At 35.8% G+C, this 18,194-nt stretch overlaps 1 protein-coding gene across 12 annotated transcripts in view; it reads left to right on the plus strand.

Moving 5' to 3' along the window:
* The window catches only part of BMPR1B (bone morphogenetic protein receptor type 1B), a 519,978-nt gene extending 502,015 nt beyond the window's left edge, over positions 1-17,963 (plus strand). For 9 of the 12 annotated variants that reach the window (XM_056803301.1, XM_056803304.1, XM_056803307.1 and 6 more), the window contains 3 exons: positions 2,443-2,618; positions 12,192-12,349; positions 13,955-17,963. In XM_056803301.1, the coding sequence (XP_056659279.1) occupies positions 2,443-2,618; positions 12,192-12,349; positions 13,955-14,080 (460 nt within the window). In that variant the 3' untranslated portion in view covers positions 14,081-17,963. The remainder of the gene's footprint in view (positions 1-2,442; positions 2,619-12,191; positions 12,350-13,954) is intronic. The other 3 variants (XM_007495714.3, XM_016422966.2, XM_007495716.3) reach the window with 1 other exon arrangement.
* The last annotated feature ends 231 nt before the right edge of the window (positions 17,964-18,194 follow it).

Raw genomic sequence — 18,194 nt, forward strand, 5'->3', positions numbered from 1 at the left:
GTTCTTATTTTTTAGTGAATTCAATAGTATATTTTTTAATCTGTATTTTGTGATTTAGCCTTATCTGATCTTCTGACCTTCACTCTCCCCTTTTTTTCTAATCCATGTTTCACAAAGCAATCAAAATAATCTACTTTATTCCCAGATGTCCCCTCAATCCTTGGTTTAAAATCTTTCAGGGGCTTCCTAGTAAATACTAGACAGAGTTCAAACTTTTTAGTGTGGTATTAGACTCTCCACCTTTCCAGGCTTATATGGTACTTCTCTCCATGCATTCCATATTCCAGTCAAAATGAAATAAAAACCCTATACTTTCCTCTGTGTCTTTGGTTGAGTAAAGAGCATTGCAAAAGATGCCTTCCATTTATTTACTCTACTCTCATTGAAATCCAATTCATTTAAAGTGACCTCCGTGAAAAATTTTCCCAGGTCCCAAGGGAAGAGTGCTCCCATTGTACTTTTCACCTTTCTCACATACTTTGTAGTATTGCTTTAGAAAACTAAACTAAACAAAATAACCCTTACCTTCCATTTTAGAATCTGTATTGTTTCTATAACAGAAGAGTAGTAAGGCTTGCCAATGGGGCTCTTGCTCAGGGTCACACAGAGAGGAAGTGTCTGAGGCCAGGTTTGGACCTAGGGACCTCCTGTCTCCAACTCTGTCTCTCTTTCCAGTGAGCGAGTTAGTTGCTGCTCATAGAATCACTTTTAAATTATAATTTATTCATTTGTGAGCTTTCACTAAGGAATATGGGTAGGCATGAGCCCATGTCTATCAAGCAAGCTTTGGCATTTCTAAAGACCTTAGAAAGCTAAATTGGACAAACTTCTAGCACTCAATGACAGATTTTGTCAGTTATTTGAGGACCAACCTAACAAAGTTTGGAAAGAATCAAAAGAGATTAGACCACCAAGTGATGGATTCTGGACAGCTCTTCTAGCAACAAAATGAATCGACTAAAAGGAAGGGAGGTTGTAATCTATGTTAACTAAGGGAACATTTATGCCAGTGAAATGACAAATCTTTGAAGTATGTATGGCTCCTTATGAGACTATGAACTCCATGAGAGACCACCTAATATTAACTTTCTCTAAGCACAATGATCTGCTTGTGGAATTATTATTATAAACAGCTTTTTAAGGAATCTGAATTATTTCATAATTTTTTTCTAAAAGTTTTCCTTATGTTTCCTTACTGAAGTCATAGGAGACATAAGGATTTTCTTATTTTTACAGATTAGCTAACCCAGATTCAGAAAACCCAAGCCCATAGTCACACAGGTGTGGCATCTAACAAGACTCAAAGCAAAGTATCTTGAAATTTCATTTTTTAGAAGACCAACATCAAATGAATTGAAGCTCAATTAGTTTTGTGAGGGATACTTGCTATGTTTGCTGTGAGATTCCTAGATTTGGCCAGGTCAACTTAAGTTTAAGTTATGCCTCCCCTCACCTTTTTTTTTGAACCCATATCTTTTGTCTTGGAACCAATAATCTCTATTGGTCAAATTTGAACCCAGGACTTTGCATCTTTAAGCCTTGCTCTCAATCCACTGAGTGACCTAGTTGACCCCTCTATTTCTTATTCTTATTGTCTCTGTGACCAAGGGCAAATGATTTAATTTCTCTGGTTCTCCCAGCAGCTGAAATAAATCAAGGAACAATTTCTGAAGTACAATGGTAGAATGTTTCCTCTCCAGAATATCCCCACACTCATCAAACCACAGACCCAGGCTAAGAAGAACAATAATCAACAGTGCAATTTAAAAAATACTTTTTTGAGGAATACTTGGGTTACTTAGGAAAAATATATAACAGCAACTGAATTGTGTTAGGGGAACAAAATGAAGAGTAAGGAAATGATTCTAGTCTCACCTCTGCTTGAATTAAGAGTGTAAATTTGAGCAAGTCAGTCATTTTTTTTTCTGTTTAACACTTCCCTTTTCTGTAAAAATGAAAGGATTGAACCAGATGAAAATCATGGAGCCTTGCACTGTAAAATTGTAGGATTCGAATGAGATCTGCACCTTTTTTTTCAGTCTGGTTTCTCCTAAGTTTTTGGAAGAACCGGAAGTTTTTTTATCTCCTAAATCCTCTTTTAATGGCAAATCTGGTAAATTGTGACTCTGAGAAGAGCTGTTTTTAAAACATTTAATGAATATTTGATAGTTACCAACTGCATTAGTTTAATGCTAATGAAATCCCAAATGTTAGCAGCTGCATCCCTGTTGAGTCTTATCTTCACTGTGTGCCTGAATTTAAATACTTCATATGGCCTGAGGCAAGTAAGCCTTTCAAAGAAGAGTCCTTGTTCACACACTAAGTCAATTTTCCTTTCCAGAGTGTTTTATCACAGTACTTTTCGACCTTGCTCAAGCTATAATTTGATTTTGCTAGACTTTTTCTACCATGTTGATGTCAGTGCTGTGCTTTTCCCCTCAGTGACACCAATGAAGTAGACATCCCACCCAACACTCGGGTTGGCACCAAACGGTACATGCCACCAGAAGTTCTGGATGAGAGTTTGAATCGGAACCACTTCCAGTCCTACATCATGGCAGATATGTACAGTTTTGGTCTTATTCTGTGGGAAATCGCCCGGAGATGTGTATCCGGCGGTAAGTAACTCCAGTGTCATTGGAAAGTTATAGCCTGAATTCCCACAAAAATGGTTCTTAGAGGTCAAAACTGAATTAATTTCTATCCCCTGCCAGCATAAAGCTTCTACTTGGATCTTCCAAGGGACTGGATAGGTCCTAGACCACTCATTTTCTTTGTATGGATAACACCAAAGGAAGGAAATTCTCTTTACCAATGTGTTCTGCCATTTATAGTGTCATAAAGAGAGTTGTCTAGAGCAGTAAGAGTTTTCATGACTTGTTCAGTGTCACACAGCCAGGATGTTCAGAGGCAAAACTTGAATGTAGGGCATCTTGGTTCCAAGTACAGGACTGACTGTCTTACTACTCTACTCTGTCTCTCTGTGTTTCATGCTTTCAGTCAATGTCCCATTCACTCAGATGCTAGACCCCAGTATTATCCTTGAATCTTTCTTCCCACTCTTTCTTCCATAGTCAACTTGCCAATGTGAACTGGAAGTCAAAACACTTGGCTTCTTGGGGCAACTACTCAGTGGACAGAGAGCCAGACCTAGAGTCAGGGAGGTCCTGGGTTCAAATGTACCTCAGACCCTTTTAGATGTATGACCCTGGGCAAATCACTTAATCCCCTATGTTCTCATGCCTTGGATCTGATACAAAGTATTGATTCTAAGACATAAGGTAAGGGTTTTTTTTTTTAAATACATTATCTATTTTTAAAGCATTTTATTTCCATTTGTACTAGAGAAATGGAACTAAGGAAAACAAACTGATACATTTACCAGATTTTATATTCCACATTCTACCCCCAAAGTTTACTGAATCTCTCAAGAATCTTCTGGAGGAAACATGGCTCATTTCGATCACAGTTCTGAAATATTTTAGTGCTGTTTGCTTTTGCTATTGTGATTATTGCATTCACTGACCTCTTCTGGGTTCTGCTCATTTCACTGTGCATAAAACTTACTCTGCTTTTCTGATTTCTTCATATTTATAACTTATTAAAATGCAATAATATTTTGTTATTCCATTTTACAAATTCTTTCACCATTCCAAAATATTGGTCATTTCCTTTTTCCACTACCACAAAGAACACTGCTACAATTACGCTGAACATATTTATATCCTTTCTTTCTCATCTTTGACTTTAAGGTGATACTGCAATGATCAATATTTAAATATGAACAGTATTTTGACTTTTTTTACATAGTTCCAGAATGGTTAGATGATTCACAGATCTATTTTTCCATAGCCCCTCAAGCATTAGTTTCACCTTTTATTACTTTCACCTACTTTCAGGGTGTGAGGTTTCAATTTTCATTTCTCTAATTATTGTTCAAAGGTTTTAAAAATATATGGCTGACGATTGTTTTTTTTTTTTTCTGAAAACTTTTTTGTTCATATCTTTATCTTGGGGACTTGTTTCTTCTTAGAAACACTAATATATGCTAGTTAAGGATTTGATACTCTTCTTTTGGTTGGTTTTGTACTTCCATCTCTTTGGATTAATATGAATATTTCAACTTAATTCTAAAGATTTGGATTACCTTGGAGTGCCCAGGAAACTAAACATTTTATGAGCTCTTTGAAAGCACAAGTTTACTCTCAAAGTAGGTACAGTATAATAAATAAATAGAAAGTCAATGTAGGCATAGTTTCTCCCACCAGTCTTTAAGAAAGTACTAAAGTATAAACTGATTGCATTTCCTTTCATTTTGTGCTTTCCAAAAGCATATATAAGCAGGCCATTACCCAGGACTCCTTACCTATTTCAGTCCCAACGTTTGATAGTAGTCAGTGCTCTCAGAAGAATGGCATTTATAGTAGCCCAAGTTTTATTGCTGGGCTGTCTTGGCAACACAAGAGCATGTTTTTGAATCAGCAAACACCTTAGAAGAGGTACAGAACAGGGTAGAATGACAGGGAAATTAAGAATTCATTCAATGTCAATTTTGCCAATGACCAACTTTGCCTATCCCTTTCTTGGTTTCATTTCATTCATTCATTTCAAGCAGTCAGTTCATTAAGTTTTTGCTCCTTGCCAGATGCTGTGCTGCTACTAGAGAAAATGAGAGATACGCAAAGCCTTTTTTAAAAAAAAGTATCCTTACCTTTTGTCAGAGAATCAATATGGTGTATTGATCCCAAGGCAGAAGAGCACTAAGGGCTAGGCAATGGCGATTTAGTGACTTACCCAGGGTCACACAGCTAAGACATTTTCTCAGGCTAAATTGGAATATAAGACCTCCCATCCCCATACCTGACTCCCAATCCAGTGGCTGCCTCCACACAAAGTCTTAATCTTCAGGTACTTTTTGATTTAATTAAGGTGATGAGATATACTCACTGCATGCTGTAGTGATATGTTCTTAAAGTGTGAAAGGTATTCAGGGGAAATAAGAAGGCAAAAGCATCTTGGCATATTCAGGGAAAACTTCCTGGAAAAGACAGAGCATGAACTAGTGCGGCAGGTATTCTTTGGTTTGGCAGAAATGAGATAGGCACCTGGAGGCAAGGTTTTTGTTAAGAGAAGGCGGACTGATACGAGACATAGAGAACTGGATAATATACAACCTCTCACAAGGCTTGGAATTAGAAGACTTGGCTCCCGTTTTGTTTTAGCCAATTCTTAGCTCTGTGACCTGGAAAAAGTCACTTCATCATTCTGAGGATATTTCCCTAGCTTTAAAATGGGGTAAACAAACTGCAAAACAGGAGGGTACATGAAGAATTGCCAGGATGAGGCAGCACCAAGGATTTCAGAGAACTATATGACTGGGGTGAGGAAGGAGGAAATGGAATACAAACAAGGAGTAACAAATGATAACTTCCGTGCTCTCTTACTATCAATATAATGTCAGAGGCACGGAAAGAAAATACGCATTATGGTGAGTGGTAGGTTTGTGGCAGGTTTATGAGAATAAGTGAATCAAAGTAATGTTTCCCCTCCTTCACTTAATATTTCATTTTTTACTATATAATTCCATGTAAAAACAATATTCAACATTTAAAAAATAATTTAAATCTCCAATTTTCTAATCTGCCTACTCTATCTTGAAATAGATTTTACAGGAGCAATTATTCCAAATCTTTTTTTTTCCATATTGATCCTTTTGTGGAAGGAAACTCCAGCTAGGTAGCTCAGGATGTCTATCTTAGCTGTGTAGCCCTGTGCAAGTCACTTAACCCCCACTGCCTAGCCCTTACTACTCTTCTGCTTTTGAATAGATTGATGGTATTGATTCTAAACCACAAGGTAAAGAGTTTGTTAAAGTGATGTAGAATTACTAAGCATACGTGAGCAACAATCTGAATCACTAAAAGGAATGCCATACTGATGAAATCAAAGTTTCAATGAAACATTAATACTAATATTCTATGCTTCACAAGGTTATTGCAGGGAGTGTTTTGTGAACTTTTAAGTGCTGTATAAATTTAGTTTTTATTTAATTTACCCTCAAGACCTAGAATTTATTTGAACTAGAAACTACTTAATGAGTAAATGATCCTTCCCTATGCAAATAATCAACTATCTGAGAATTTTACAATGTCTGGGGACATGTAGAGGTTAAGCATCTTGTATAAAGCCACAAAGCATTTGTGGGAGGATTGACTTTTGAAACCAGGTCTTCCTGACTCCAAGGACAGTTCTCTACAATATAATGCTTTATGAGTTGTATATTATCATATCAGCGATATTGAAAAAGGCAATCTTCAAGTAATACCACATAAAAATAATTTGTTGTATTTTAAAGAGGAAATGACTCGTTGCCAAGGTAGGATTGATTTCTAAATTGGTTGTCTGTGTAAAGTCAGATCACCAACTTATTAAAACAAATATCAAAGCAAAATTAAATTAGGTGTGTCAAAATGTTCAATTAAAACAATTCCAACTTGACCTATTCAATAAGCTGAAAGTTAAACAGTGAGAAATAGAACAAGCAGAAGTACAGACACTCTTAATTTCCTAAGTCAATTTAGATGAGCATCTCTACATTTTTTTTCTCAGAGTTTATAAATTCTGAGAATCCTTATTACTTCTACAAATCTTAAAAATTTACTGTGTGATCCTGGGTAAGTCACTTAATCCCTTCACCTATGCCTTACTGCTCTTTGGCCTAAGAAACCAATTCATAGTACTGATTCCATGATGAAAGGTAAGGAAAGAAAGAAAGAAAGAAAGAAAGAAAGAAAGAAAGAAAGAAAGAAAGAAAGAAAGAAAGAAAGAAAGAAAGAAAGAAAGAAAGAAAGAAAGAAAGAAAGAAAGAAAGAAAGAAAGAAAGAAAGAAAGAAAGAAAGAAAGAAAGAAAGAAAGAAAGAAAGAAAGAAAGAAAGAAAGAAAGAAAGAAAGAAAGAAAGAAAGAAAGAAAGAAAGAAAGAAAGGAAGAAGGAAGGAAGAAGGAAGGAAAGAAGGAAGGAAGGAAGGAAGGAAGGAAGGAAGGAAGGAAGGAAGGAAGGAAGGAAGGAAGGAAGGAAGGAAGGATGGATGGATGGATGGATGGATGGATGGATGGATGGATGTCTGGTCCCTGAACAAGACTACATCTCCCTCTAGCATTCTATAATTCCCCTTCAGGGTTTGGAGAGTATTTCATTGGCTTAAGTCCCACCATGGTGTATTCTCATTGTTAATCACCAGAGATTATCACCACAATTTCATTAACTGTGAACAAAATGAATTAATGATTCATAATAAATGATAATAAATGGATTAAAATTTCAAAGCATTCTTTCTCTCTCTCTCATATACACACACAAAGACACATGCACACTTACACATACACACACAGTCTGGAACACAGTCTAGTCTCTGCCTTGTCAGCCCTTGGGAAGAGTGGTCTCAAACCTCATGTAGTTTCTACATAATAGTTATCTCACTAAATTTACTTCCAAATTTCACATGGCTGATGGATGAATTACTCTTGCTTCCTCTTGACTGCCTTTCTGTCTGTATCAGTTCTCATAGATTTCTTATTGTCTGACTTCCAGAAACTTCTAGTATGGACTCTAGTGGACTCTAGCTCCTGGACTTTTGACACTCAGTATCCTGACCTTTCAAAAGTTACATAGGGCTATAGCCATCTCTTGTACTCCTTTAGCTACAGCTAGAAAGAATAGACACACCAAAAGCGGAAGCAGTTGCAGTGTGATGTCCTCTCATCTTTATACTCACTTCAGGTGTGAGAGGGTCTAAAGATCTTCCCCCATCCAAAGGCTCACCAAAGATAATCTTCTTTGTTCTTATACTAACCAGACAGAAGAGAACAAGAGACTTTGATAGGTTCCTAACTCTTGAACACATTCTAGTTTCAACTCAGCAGCCAACCACAAGTTACTACCTTCTAAACCAGTGACATCATTTACATTTTCCAAAGTCATCAGTCATAACTACCACCCATGCTCATAAGAGTTTTGGGATTTTATGATCAATTCCAATCAACTTTGTTGCAGTCCTTGCAAACCTGAGAGATAGCAGCTAAGGGCAAGTGGTCTCTATTATAAACTTATTTGTAAAATCCTACAGAGAGAAAAGTAGAAGATAATGAGAAATAACATCTTGTAAAACAAGAGGAGCAGTGGAAGGATAAACCAGTTCACAGAAGGCTTGGAGAAAAGCCTGAGTAAAACAGTTTATTTCAGGATCATTAATAGATGAAGCCAGGGAGGGGTCAACAATAGGAGAAAAAGGAGTATTTCTAGTGATTACTATAATAATTCTTTTCTCCATAAATGATAGTAGAGTTCCATATTTGTCCGTAATCTTGCAGCCCCCACTGTATTTCCCCAGCATAGACAAATAAGGAATTAAACATGGTACTAAATAAAATAGAGGAACATGTAATTGGGACAATTAAACAAACAAAACTATTAACAATTAAACTTTTAAACAATTAAACAATTAAAAAAATTAAACTAAACAAAAGGGAGATTCATGCTAGAGGCAACCTAACTTGAGGGTATTAAGTAAAAGAAGAATCATAGATTAAGAAGACTTGCATTCAAGGAATATCTCTGATACCTTAGGCTACATGACCACAAACAAGTGTTATTTTAAGGCATAGGTGTCAAATATATAGCCAACACATATACTCAAACCAGATTACAATGTAATTATGGGATGTTTAGCAAGTTAAAAATAAAATATAGATATTATATATTAAAATTACATTCATATCTCACTGACAGAGATCCTTCTGTATGATTGAGTGTTCCCCTCTTTTCTACCTGAGTTCAGCCCCACTGCTCTCAGGTATGCCTTTATACACTCTAGATTTTAGTTGAGTTGTTAGTTTGAGTTGGCCATGGAATTTTACACTGTAGAAGTTCCCAATGAAATCACATCCCATTTTTTTTTAAATGAAGAATGGCTTTGGTGTTTATGATCTTGGAGAGAGCATTTTTTCCCCCAATGATAGTAGTCTATTACTTGAAATAGAGAGAATTGATTCCTTACAGTTTTCTAAGATAATTATTAATTTTAAAAAATTGTTTGTTCATTTCCCCTATCTAATTATAAGTAGACTCTGCTTTCTGGGAATTTGGGGCACTCTCTGAAAGTTCAGTCTTTTCTTGATGCTATTTTTTAGTTTATTTTCTGGGTTTTTACCAGTTTCAGTTCTTGGTGATGGTCTCTGATGGCCTGAGGGCTGAGATCTCTGAGAGCCCCCTCTCCTTGCTGATTTAATTGACTCTTGAGATGCTAATAGCTTAAAGACTTGCTTCAGGCATGGGCATAAGCTTTTGATCTCATTCTGAACTTGATCAGGACAGGGGCTGATCAAATTCTAGCCTCAAGTTTTTGGTCTCACTATGCACTTGATCTAGTTGGGCACATCCTTGATTGTCTTGTTCTGGAGCTCTGTCCTTAGCTTTAAGCAACAGGATGAGGGGAGGAAGGGAGGGAACTCAGTGCTATCAGCTACCCCAAACTGTGAACTATGTCCTTATCCCAAGCCCATACTGGGATTCCTGCCTTCTCTCTGGGCCCACACCGATCAGCCCACTTAAAACCAGACTGCCCTGGGCTTGGACTTTGGACTTCTTCATAATTTTAAATTTCAAGGACTGTGGTTGGCTTGTACCACTATTTTCCCAGGAAGTATTTCAGGATCTGAATGTTGACTTGGATTTAGATTCTGAACCTGTGACAAAAGATGTGCGGTGGGAGGTATGTGGCTTGCTCTTCCCTTATTGCTACAGCCTCTTATTGGCTCTGCTCTCCTCTCACACCAGTACCCCAGACATTCTCTATTTATTTTGGGGGGTTTTCTTTTCTTGAAAGTTGTTTCATTCTGTCTCCTTATTGGTTCTTTCACTCCTGTATTCATTTTGTGGCAATATTTTAATCTTGCTTAGAAAGGATTTTTGTGGTGACATGGAGCTGTTCTGGTTCACTCTACCATCTTGACTCCACCCCCAAAACTCGGAAAACATTGTTGAAGGAGCAATGCTATGATTATGTCAGGGAGCTACACAAAAAAAGTTAGCAAGCAGAGAGGAAACTGCCTGCCCTTTCTAAACATATTAAAATTGGAAACCAAATGGGAAAAAGAGACAGACTATAGCATGCACCATCACACTGTAAAAGATTTGAGGTATAGATCTAACTCCCCATTTCTTTTTTCTTCCCATGTTTTTACAGTGATTGGAATCTGATTTTTCCCCAAATTGACTACTTTTTGAGGTGGTATAAAATTCTAACTCTTAAAGTTATAATAGAGATAGTGTCAACATTTACAAAAGTTTAGAGCTTATTGAGTCAAATTTTGGATTTTCTAAACATGACTTAATTTAAGATTTCATATGGTAACTCTGGAACCTTAAAAGAGTTCCATCAAAATTCTACTCACTTGTTCCTTTTTCCATTCTCCGTTTTTTTACCCTATCTCCCCCAAAAGTGATGGATTCTCATGAATAAGAAAAGGAATGTGTAAATGTTCATTCTTGCTTCTAAATATGATGGTCATGGAATATGTAAAGAATGGTGAACAGGATGATTTCAAAAAGAGGTAGAAAAATCTACATAAACTGATGCAGAGTGAAATAAACAGAACCAAGAAAAATTTGAACCCAGGAATAGAAATATTGTTGAATGATCAGCTGTGATAGACTTGGCAATTATAGCCAATACATTAATCCAGAACAATTCTGAGGGGCTTAAGACAAAGTATATTATCCACCTCCAGAGAAAGAACTGTTTGAAACTTAATACAGATGAAAACATGTGATATTTCAGTTTTTTACTTGGATTTATGTTTTAGAGTTTTGATTTTATAAGATTACTCACTTTTAAAAATGAACAATATGGGGGCAGCTGGGTAGCTCAGTGGATTGAGAGCTAGCCCTAGAGACGGGAGGTCGTAGGTTCAAATCTGGCCTCAGACAATTTCCCAGCTGTGTGACCCTGGGCAAGTCACTTGACCCCCATTTCCTAGACCTTACCACTCTTCTGCCTTGGAGCCAATACACAGTATTGACTCTAAGACGGAAGGTAAGGGTTTAAAAAAAATGAACAATATGGAAATATATTTTACATGATTATGCATGTATAACCCCAAAATATATGTGACTGTTTTGTAAATATAAATATGGCATATTTGATTTCTATACTCAACAACAAAAAACCAAAATCTCCAGTTTTAATGCATCCCTGCTTGGAATGGTCTCTTCCCCAATCCCATCTTTTGGGTTATATTGAAATCTGTTTTTTCAAAATTCAGCTCAGGTGGCATTTGCTTTTTGAAACCTTTTCTGACCTTTCACTCCACCACTAGAAGAAAATGATTATTTCTGTCCTCATATTTCTCAAAAATCCATTTCCTGGGGGCTATCCCTTATCTAACTTACTCTTATATCTTGTGTCTTCTATACTGGCTTTTCCTTTTTGTTTGATTAATAATGGAGAGTCTTAAAAATCAAGGTATTTGAATGCTCAAACCTAGCACAAGCTTAATATATAATGTATGAATGAATATGAAAGCAGTTTGGAATTTTATGGTTACTGCAACAAATTTTATGAAATAATAATCTCAAATAAATTCGTCAGTTTTCATTAAACTAAAGCATTAGAAAATGACTAATAATGGGAAGTGAGCTTTATCTTGAAACAGTTTTCCTTTGTGAAGGATCTAAAGAATGTTTTGTTTTTAAAAGGAAAGGATGATAGTGTACATCACTTGAATTTAGACCTGTTGGTCTCCTTTTTACCTCACCAAATTAATGCTAGAAAGAGAGCTCACTATAGTCAATAAGAAGCTTGTCTGGTCTTGGATCATGAAGACTACCTTGGGTTCAAATACTACCTTTGACACATATTGGCTTTGTGTTCCGAGGCAGGTCATTTAAATATAGATCCAGCCAATTTTCTAAGACTAATTTATAGAACTGTTGTAAAAATGATTCAGTAGCAACTATTTCTTCACCCTGAGTTCCTTGCATAAAATAAAAATACAGATCTGCCCTATACCCAGATGCCAAAGAAAAATATATTCTAACATGTATAGTTAATATTGTTAGTCTCCACTTTGATAATAATTTAGCTTTTTTTCTTATTTCAGAGTGATAAAACTTTTCAAAAATCATTTTTTCTAGGAATAGTAGAAGAATACCAGCTTCCCTATCATGACCTGGTACCCAGTGACCCCTCCTATGAAGACATGAGGGAAATTGTGTGCATCAAGAAACTCCGTCCATCCTTTCCCAACAGATGGAGTAGTGATGAGGTATGGAAGGAAAGCCCATTGTCCATGGTATGCGAATGACATCTCACCAGTTCTGTGCAGATAACCTGTTGTTGAAGTAGCAGCCCTCATTGCAGTTATTCTTTCTCAAAGAAATTTTGGTAATGGAGCTGGATCATTCTCTGTTTAATTTTCTGAAGTTAGTGTTGCATTTCCTCAGATATTGGAGGTTACATCATTTCTAAATATGCTGACATTATTCCTTATATCTTTTCAGCTAGCAAGGCTAATTTTTTGTGAATGATTTAAAAAATATATTGATTTCATTAATGACTCCTCCTCTCTCTCTCTCTCTCTCTCTCTCTCTCTCTCTCACACACACACACACACACACACACACACACACACACACACACACACACAGTTGGACTTTAGCATTTCTATGAGCCAAGAGATCATAAGAGGTGCTAATAGGAGAAGTGTTATACTTATTATCTCACAGATAAGCAAAAACAAATTCAGAAGGATAGATTATATGACATTCAAAAGTATAAGAAACAGATTTAGTTAGGATTTTTTTTTAAATGTTAAAATGTTTCTTTCTTGTTAACAACATGAAATGGGAAAGGATTATCACAAAGTGAATGAGCTGGCTGGATTTGTTCTTTCTTCTCAAAGAGGTTCTTTTTTTTTTTTCAGTAGAAGCAGTGTGCTCAGTTGTCAATATATTAAAGTACAAATTTCTTTCCACTATTGATTTGATTAGATGGCCACTGAGGTCCCTGGATATTTCAAGCACAAACACATAAACCCTTGGACATTTTGCACATATGCTTGTCTCCAAAGGGTAGCTATTGCTAGAACAACTGATGTGAATAAATGATTCTTCAGATGAAAAAATGGTTTGATTTTATTCTAGGACTTTTAGCGTTTTCCTTTTCCCACCATAGGATGCCAATTGTGTACAGTTTCTGAAATGTATACTTTCCAAATAGGCGGTCTGAGATGAAGGCTGGGAAAAGCATGGAATTCAAAATCAGACTTAAGAGTTGAAAGAGGTTTCAGTAACCATCTGGTTCAACCTATACTCCTAAACAAATGCCCCACTATAAAAACATCTAATACATGATCAACTCTTCGAACAAGGATTTCTAATGAAATGAAAGGACCAGTAATTGATAAACCACACATGAGCACTGGAGACCATGTCTGTGATTCTAGGCAGAGGTCATTAATCTTGTTAAATAGTTTAATTTAATGTGGTTATTGCAGCAGGAAACTGTAATTTGGGAATTAGCTTTTTTCTTTGTGTCATAAGTAATTAGATAAAAAGAGTTAAACTTACAAAGTGGTGTAAACAATCTGGGAGTATGCCATTGAACCAAACAAATTTCTTGGGTATTTTTGTATTTGTTTAACACTCCATTTCAAAGCCAATATGCTGTAGGCAGCAAAACCACCTGTCTGAATCTATCACAGCATGAATGACATGAAAGTTGGGCATTAATCCCATAATCTTGTATCAAAATGGAACTGAGGATTTTTGTACCTGTACAGTTTAAAGGAGCGATATCTTTTCTTAGACTCAAATTTCAAAGCATCTAAGAAGTAACCCTGTTGATCATAGCACATTCCCCTAATTATATTTTAATATTCCTATTTCTTTCTCCATAGTGTCTACGGCAAATGGGGAAACTCATGACAGAATGCTGGGCTCACAATCCTGCCTCTCGTCTCACAGCACTTCGGGTTAAGAAAACACTTGCCAAAATGTCAGAGTCACAGGACATTAAACTTTGATTGAAGGGAGAAAGTAAACATCTGGAGAAAGCGAACACCATTTTTTTTCTTTTTGTTGGCAAAGCAGAAGATGTTAAAGATGTTTCCATAATACAAATCTTGAATGACATCCTGCTTCTGAGCAGGATCAGGCCACTTGCTCTCAGGGAAAACCCTGGACAAAGAGTGACATTGCCAATCTCAGGCTCATGGGGCCTGTTTGCAGGAAGGGAAGACCACTTGGGTAACTGATGCAAAATGATACATGCTGCTTTCTGTGAAAGCCTTTTGTATTTGGGGATTTTTTAAGGAAAGATACTTTTTTTTTTTTCAAAATAAAACACAAGGTAGACACATACCATTGTAATCAAAACAAAACACAAAGGACAAAACCCCAAAATGGTGCCTGAAGGGAAAAACAGAATGACTTTCTTTTCCATTTGTGACAGTATGGCATTCCAAGCAAACATACAGATAGTCTGATGTGTGAGAAGTTGTAATGTTTCTTAAAAGCCACCTGCCCCCTGCCTCCAAAGACCACTTTGCCTGGCCCCAGATGTGAGATTTTCTCTCAAAGAGGTCAATGTCCCTGCTAGCATAAATAGCAGCTGCTCGATGACCAACCACATTTTCACATATCTGCAGGTAGTCTTTGGCATTTTCAAAGAATATGAAAGCATAGCACCAATGCAGCTTCTAGGAATAGAGTTGAAGAAAGTGAGTGGGATTGTTATTGTTCAGAAACTCCTCACTTTTCTGATTCTGTGAGGCATTTTCGAACAAAAGCACCCCTTTCCATTAAACCCAGAGATTTTTTTTCTTCTTTTTTAATTTTATTTGTGGAAATGACTGAAGACTTCAGCACAAATTTCTCTCTCCTTGTAGGAAAGACCAGTTGGAATGAAAAGAAGGTGCATTAGGGAGATTTTGCTTTTTGTTGTTGAATAGGGAAAGTAAGTATGCTGCTCCTTTATAAAAGAGCCAAATTTAGAAGCACAAGAATGAATATCTACACAATCTATTTCTTAGTAATAAAGACTCATCACTTTTTTGTGGGGCAGGGGGAAGGAACTTGTCAGGTGAAATTAAAGGAATCCTTATTAGAAACAGAAATACAGCTTTCTAAAGGTTCAGCAGAAAACCTACTGATGCTCCCAAATGTGATGGCTGCTGGGATGAGTTCTTTTAGTAAATGTATATTATTTCTGCATCCCAGGAGAGATCACATTTCTTCATTTCACAATCAAAATGTTGAGCTGGTTTATTTTAACCATTTCAATCTGCTGAGGTGTGGTCCACTTTTTAATTTCTTTCTTCCTCGGGCATTTGTCTATTTCTGAATTGCCTCCTCATCTTTGACTGGGGTTTTTAACTTTTGAGCTCTATCATCATCAGAGCCAATACTCCTCAGCAAAACCAGGAGAGCTTTTAAAAATTAAGTTTTCATCATCTACAAGTCATTAGAATAGCATTTCCTTCTCTTTTTTTCATGATTTTCTTAGAAAGGCTCTTTGGGAGAAATGGTGAATTCCTAATGTTTTAGCCATCTTCGAAAACAGTCATTCTAAAAAACTCTAGGGGGCAGTGTGATGTCGCGTATTTTTGCCAGAGTCATACACCAGGGACTTTACAGAGACAAAGGATTTCTGAAAACTTGACAAGTGCTTGAAAAATCATAGAGAATTTTTTTTTCTGCAGCTGGTGATTTGTTTCTTCCAGAAAATAAATCCTCTAAAAGTAGCTGTGAGGTCCGCTTACCATGCTGGTGGCATTGTACTGTGTTCAATATTTTGTAATTCATTGTTCTGTGCTTTCCATCCAGATTTTATCACAGCTGGAAAGAGACACTTCTTTTCACTGCTGATGTTTTTCTTCTTCTTCTTCTCTTTTTAAAGAAGAGGTTGTGGATAGTTTGGTTTTGAATAAAATATAAGGTCTAAATGCTGCTTTAATCATAGTAAGGAAAATAAACTCAGAAGAAACTAAAATGCCAACTATTAGCATACGATAAAGTTCATTTTCTTTTTTTGTGAAAGTATTCTGTTCGTTGCATCAAAACTGGTAACTTACATTAGGTTAACTATATACACACACATAAATACCTTTGTAATTAGACACATAAATTACCTTTGTATATATGTGTGTGTATATGTGTATATCTGGGTGGTTCTAAATGTGAATATGCACACAGACATACACATGTCTAATTTTCATATGTGAACGCCAGGTTGTTCAGAGACAAATAAATGTGTGCGTTGTGGCAGTCAAACAGGGAAGTATTTGTGAGGAAGATTTCTGGTCATAACACATTAATTACTCAGGTCTTTCCCAAATTAAACTCTCATTTCTATGGATCTCAAGTCACCTTGGAATCCAAGCCAGAAAAATTTCTCTCAAATAAAAATCCTAACTTACTTTCAGATCACTTGAACCCTCTTAAATAACCATTTTTTTGAAGTACGAAAGATATTTAAAAGTGGGTTTAGACCTTTTTTCCACAGTTGCTAATATAAGTAGCAATAAGGCAAAAAAAATCACTGTCTTCATATTTACAGTGTTGAATTGAGACAAAATGTAGTTACTTTTTTAATCACCAACCTCAATCACTACAAAAAGTATTAAGACATTAATGTGGTACTAACGAAAAAGACCAATTAGAAACTTGACTTATATCAAGTTTATAATAGCAATTTATGAATAATTATCTCCCTTTGTTACAAAAATTATATTTAGAGGAATCTTTTTTTAAAAAATCAAACTACTTACTAAACACTATATATAGAATAATTTTATTTTTATGAAAGATTTAGGATTTGGGAAAATGTTATATTGAGGAAGAGGGAGTAACCTGGAAAATGTTTGTATCAGGTGATTGTTTAATTTCAGAATTATTCTTAATTACAAGCTAATTTAAACTCTCTTCCCCACCTTCCCCTTAAAAGAAGGGATTTTAGGATATCAGTTGGTAGATAATGTAATTTTTGTATTTTAAGATGTTCAGGTTTATATGTTATATATATACATATATGTGTGTGTACATGTGTATATATAAATATATATTATGTTTAATTTGGAGTCTGGAATAACTCCATTATGTGGATTAGGGAGTAAGATATTATGGATGATAAAGCACTAAATGAAGCGTAATATTTATTTATGAAAATACATATAGATTGTTAAATTCTAAGTGGCAATTCTCCAAAAAAGTTTATGAAGAGACAGATCTTTGGCCTCAGGAAAACAAAAAACAAAAACTCCCCAATAATCCAATAAGCCTTAATGACGGTCCCTTTCTCCAGCAACATCTAAGGGAGGCACCTTTCTATAGTACTCATAGCTTCGATGTACTGGTGCCAAGATCGGCTTTGTTTAATACTTACTTTGAAATTGCAACTAGTCAGGGATGATAACTACACTTCAGTGACTGAAGACCCTTTTCCTATGTGTATAATGAGAAACAGCAGAGTTTTGTGTTCTGAGTATTTTCTAGTACACTTTTTTATTGGAGGTATGCACAAAGGTAGTAAGAGGAGGGAATTTTGAAAACTCCATGATGTAATCATGTACATTACACATAGGTAGGGAATTCGGTTGTATAGAAATTGCAGTCTAGAAAAGGATTCCAGAAGAGGGAATTTTTAGCACTTGTGTTTCCTCTTCTAATAAACAATGCCATTTCTTTTTGGAGAAAGCTTGGGGGCAATGTAAAAGGATATTTTAAAATTTTTCTTTCAAGAGAAAACTCATTTGTGTTCTTTTGGGGAACCAGTGCCTTAATGAATCTGTATATACTGTAATTATTCAGAAATAGGGAACAAACAGTTATATTGTATTTGGTACAAATTGTATATGGCTTTGTTTTAACATTCCCCCCAAATAAAATGGTCTCATTCTCCCCATGAAAGAACAAGTCTCTGTTTTCTTTGGTTATAACTTCCTTTTTTTTTTAAATAGCAGTGGTTTTTTTTGTATTATATTTTCATGTGACATATTTTGATATACTCAGTGATTGGCTGCAAAGGAGACATAATCAAAAGAAGGTAACCAGTGGGAAGTTTCATTTTCTTTACAAAAGCACAATATGAATATGGACCTGACAAAATTAAGAAGACACTGGCTATTGAAGATTGAGAAT

The sequence above is a fragment of the Monodelphis domestica genome, chromosome 6 (genome assembly GCF_027887165.1).
Source record: "Monodelphis domestica isolate mMonDom1 chromosome 6, mMonDom1.pri, whole genome shotgun sequence".
NCBI lineage: Eukaryota > Metazoa > Chordata > Mammalia > Didelphimorphia > Didelphidae > Monodelphis > Monodelphis domestica.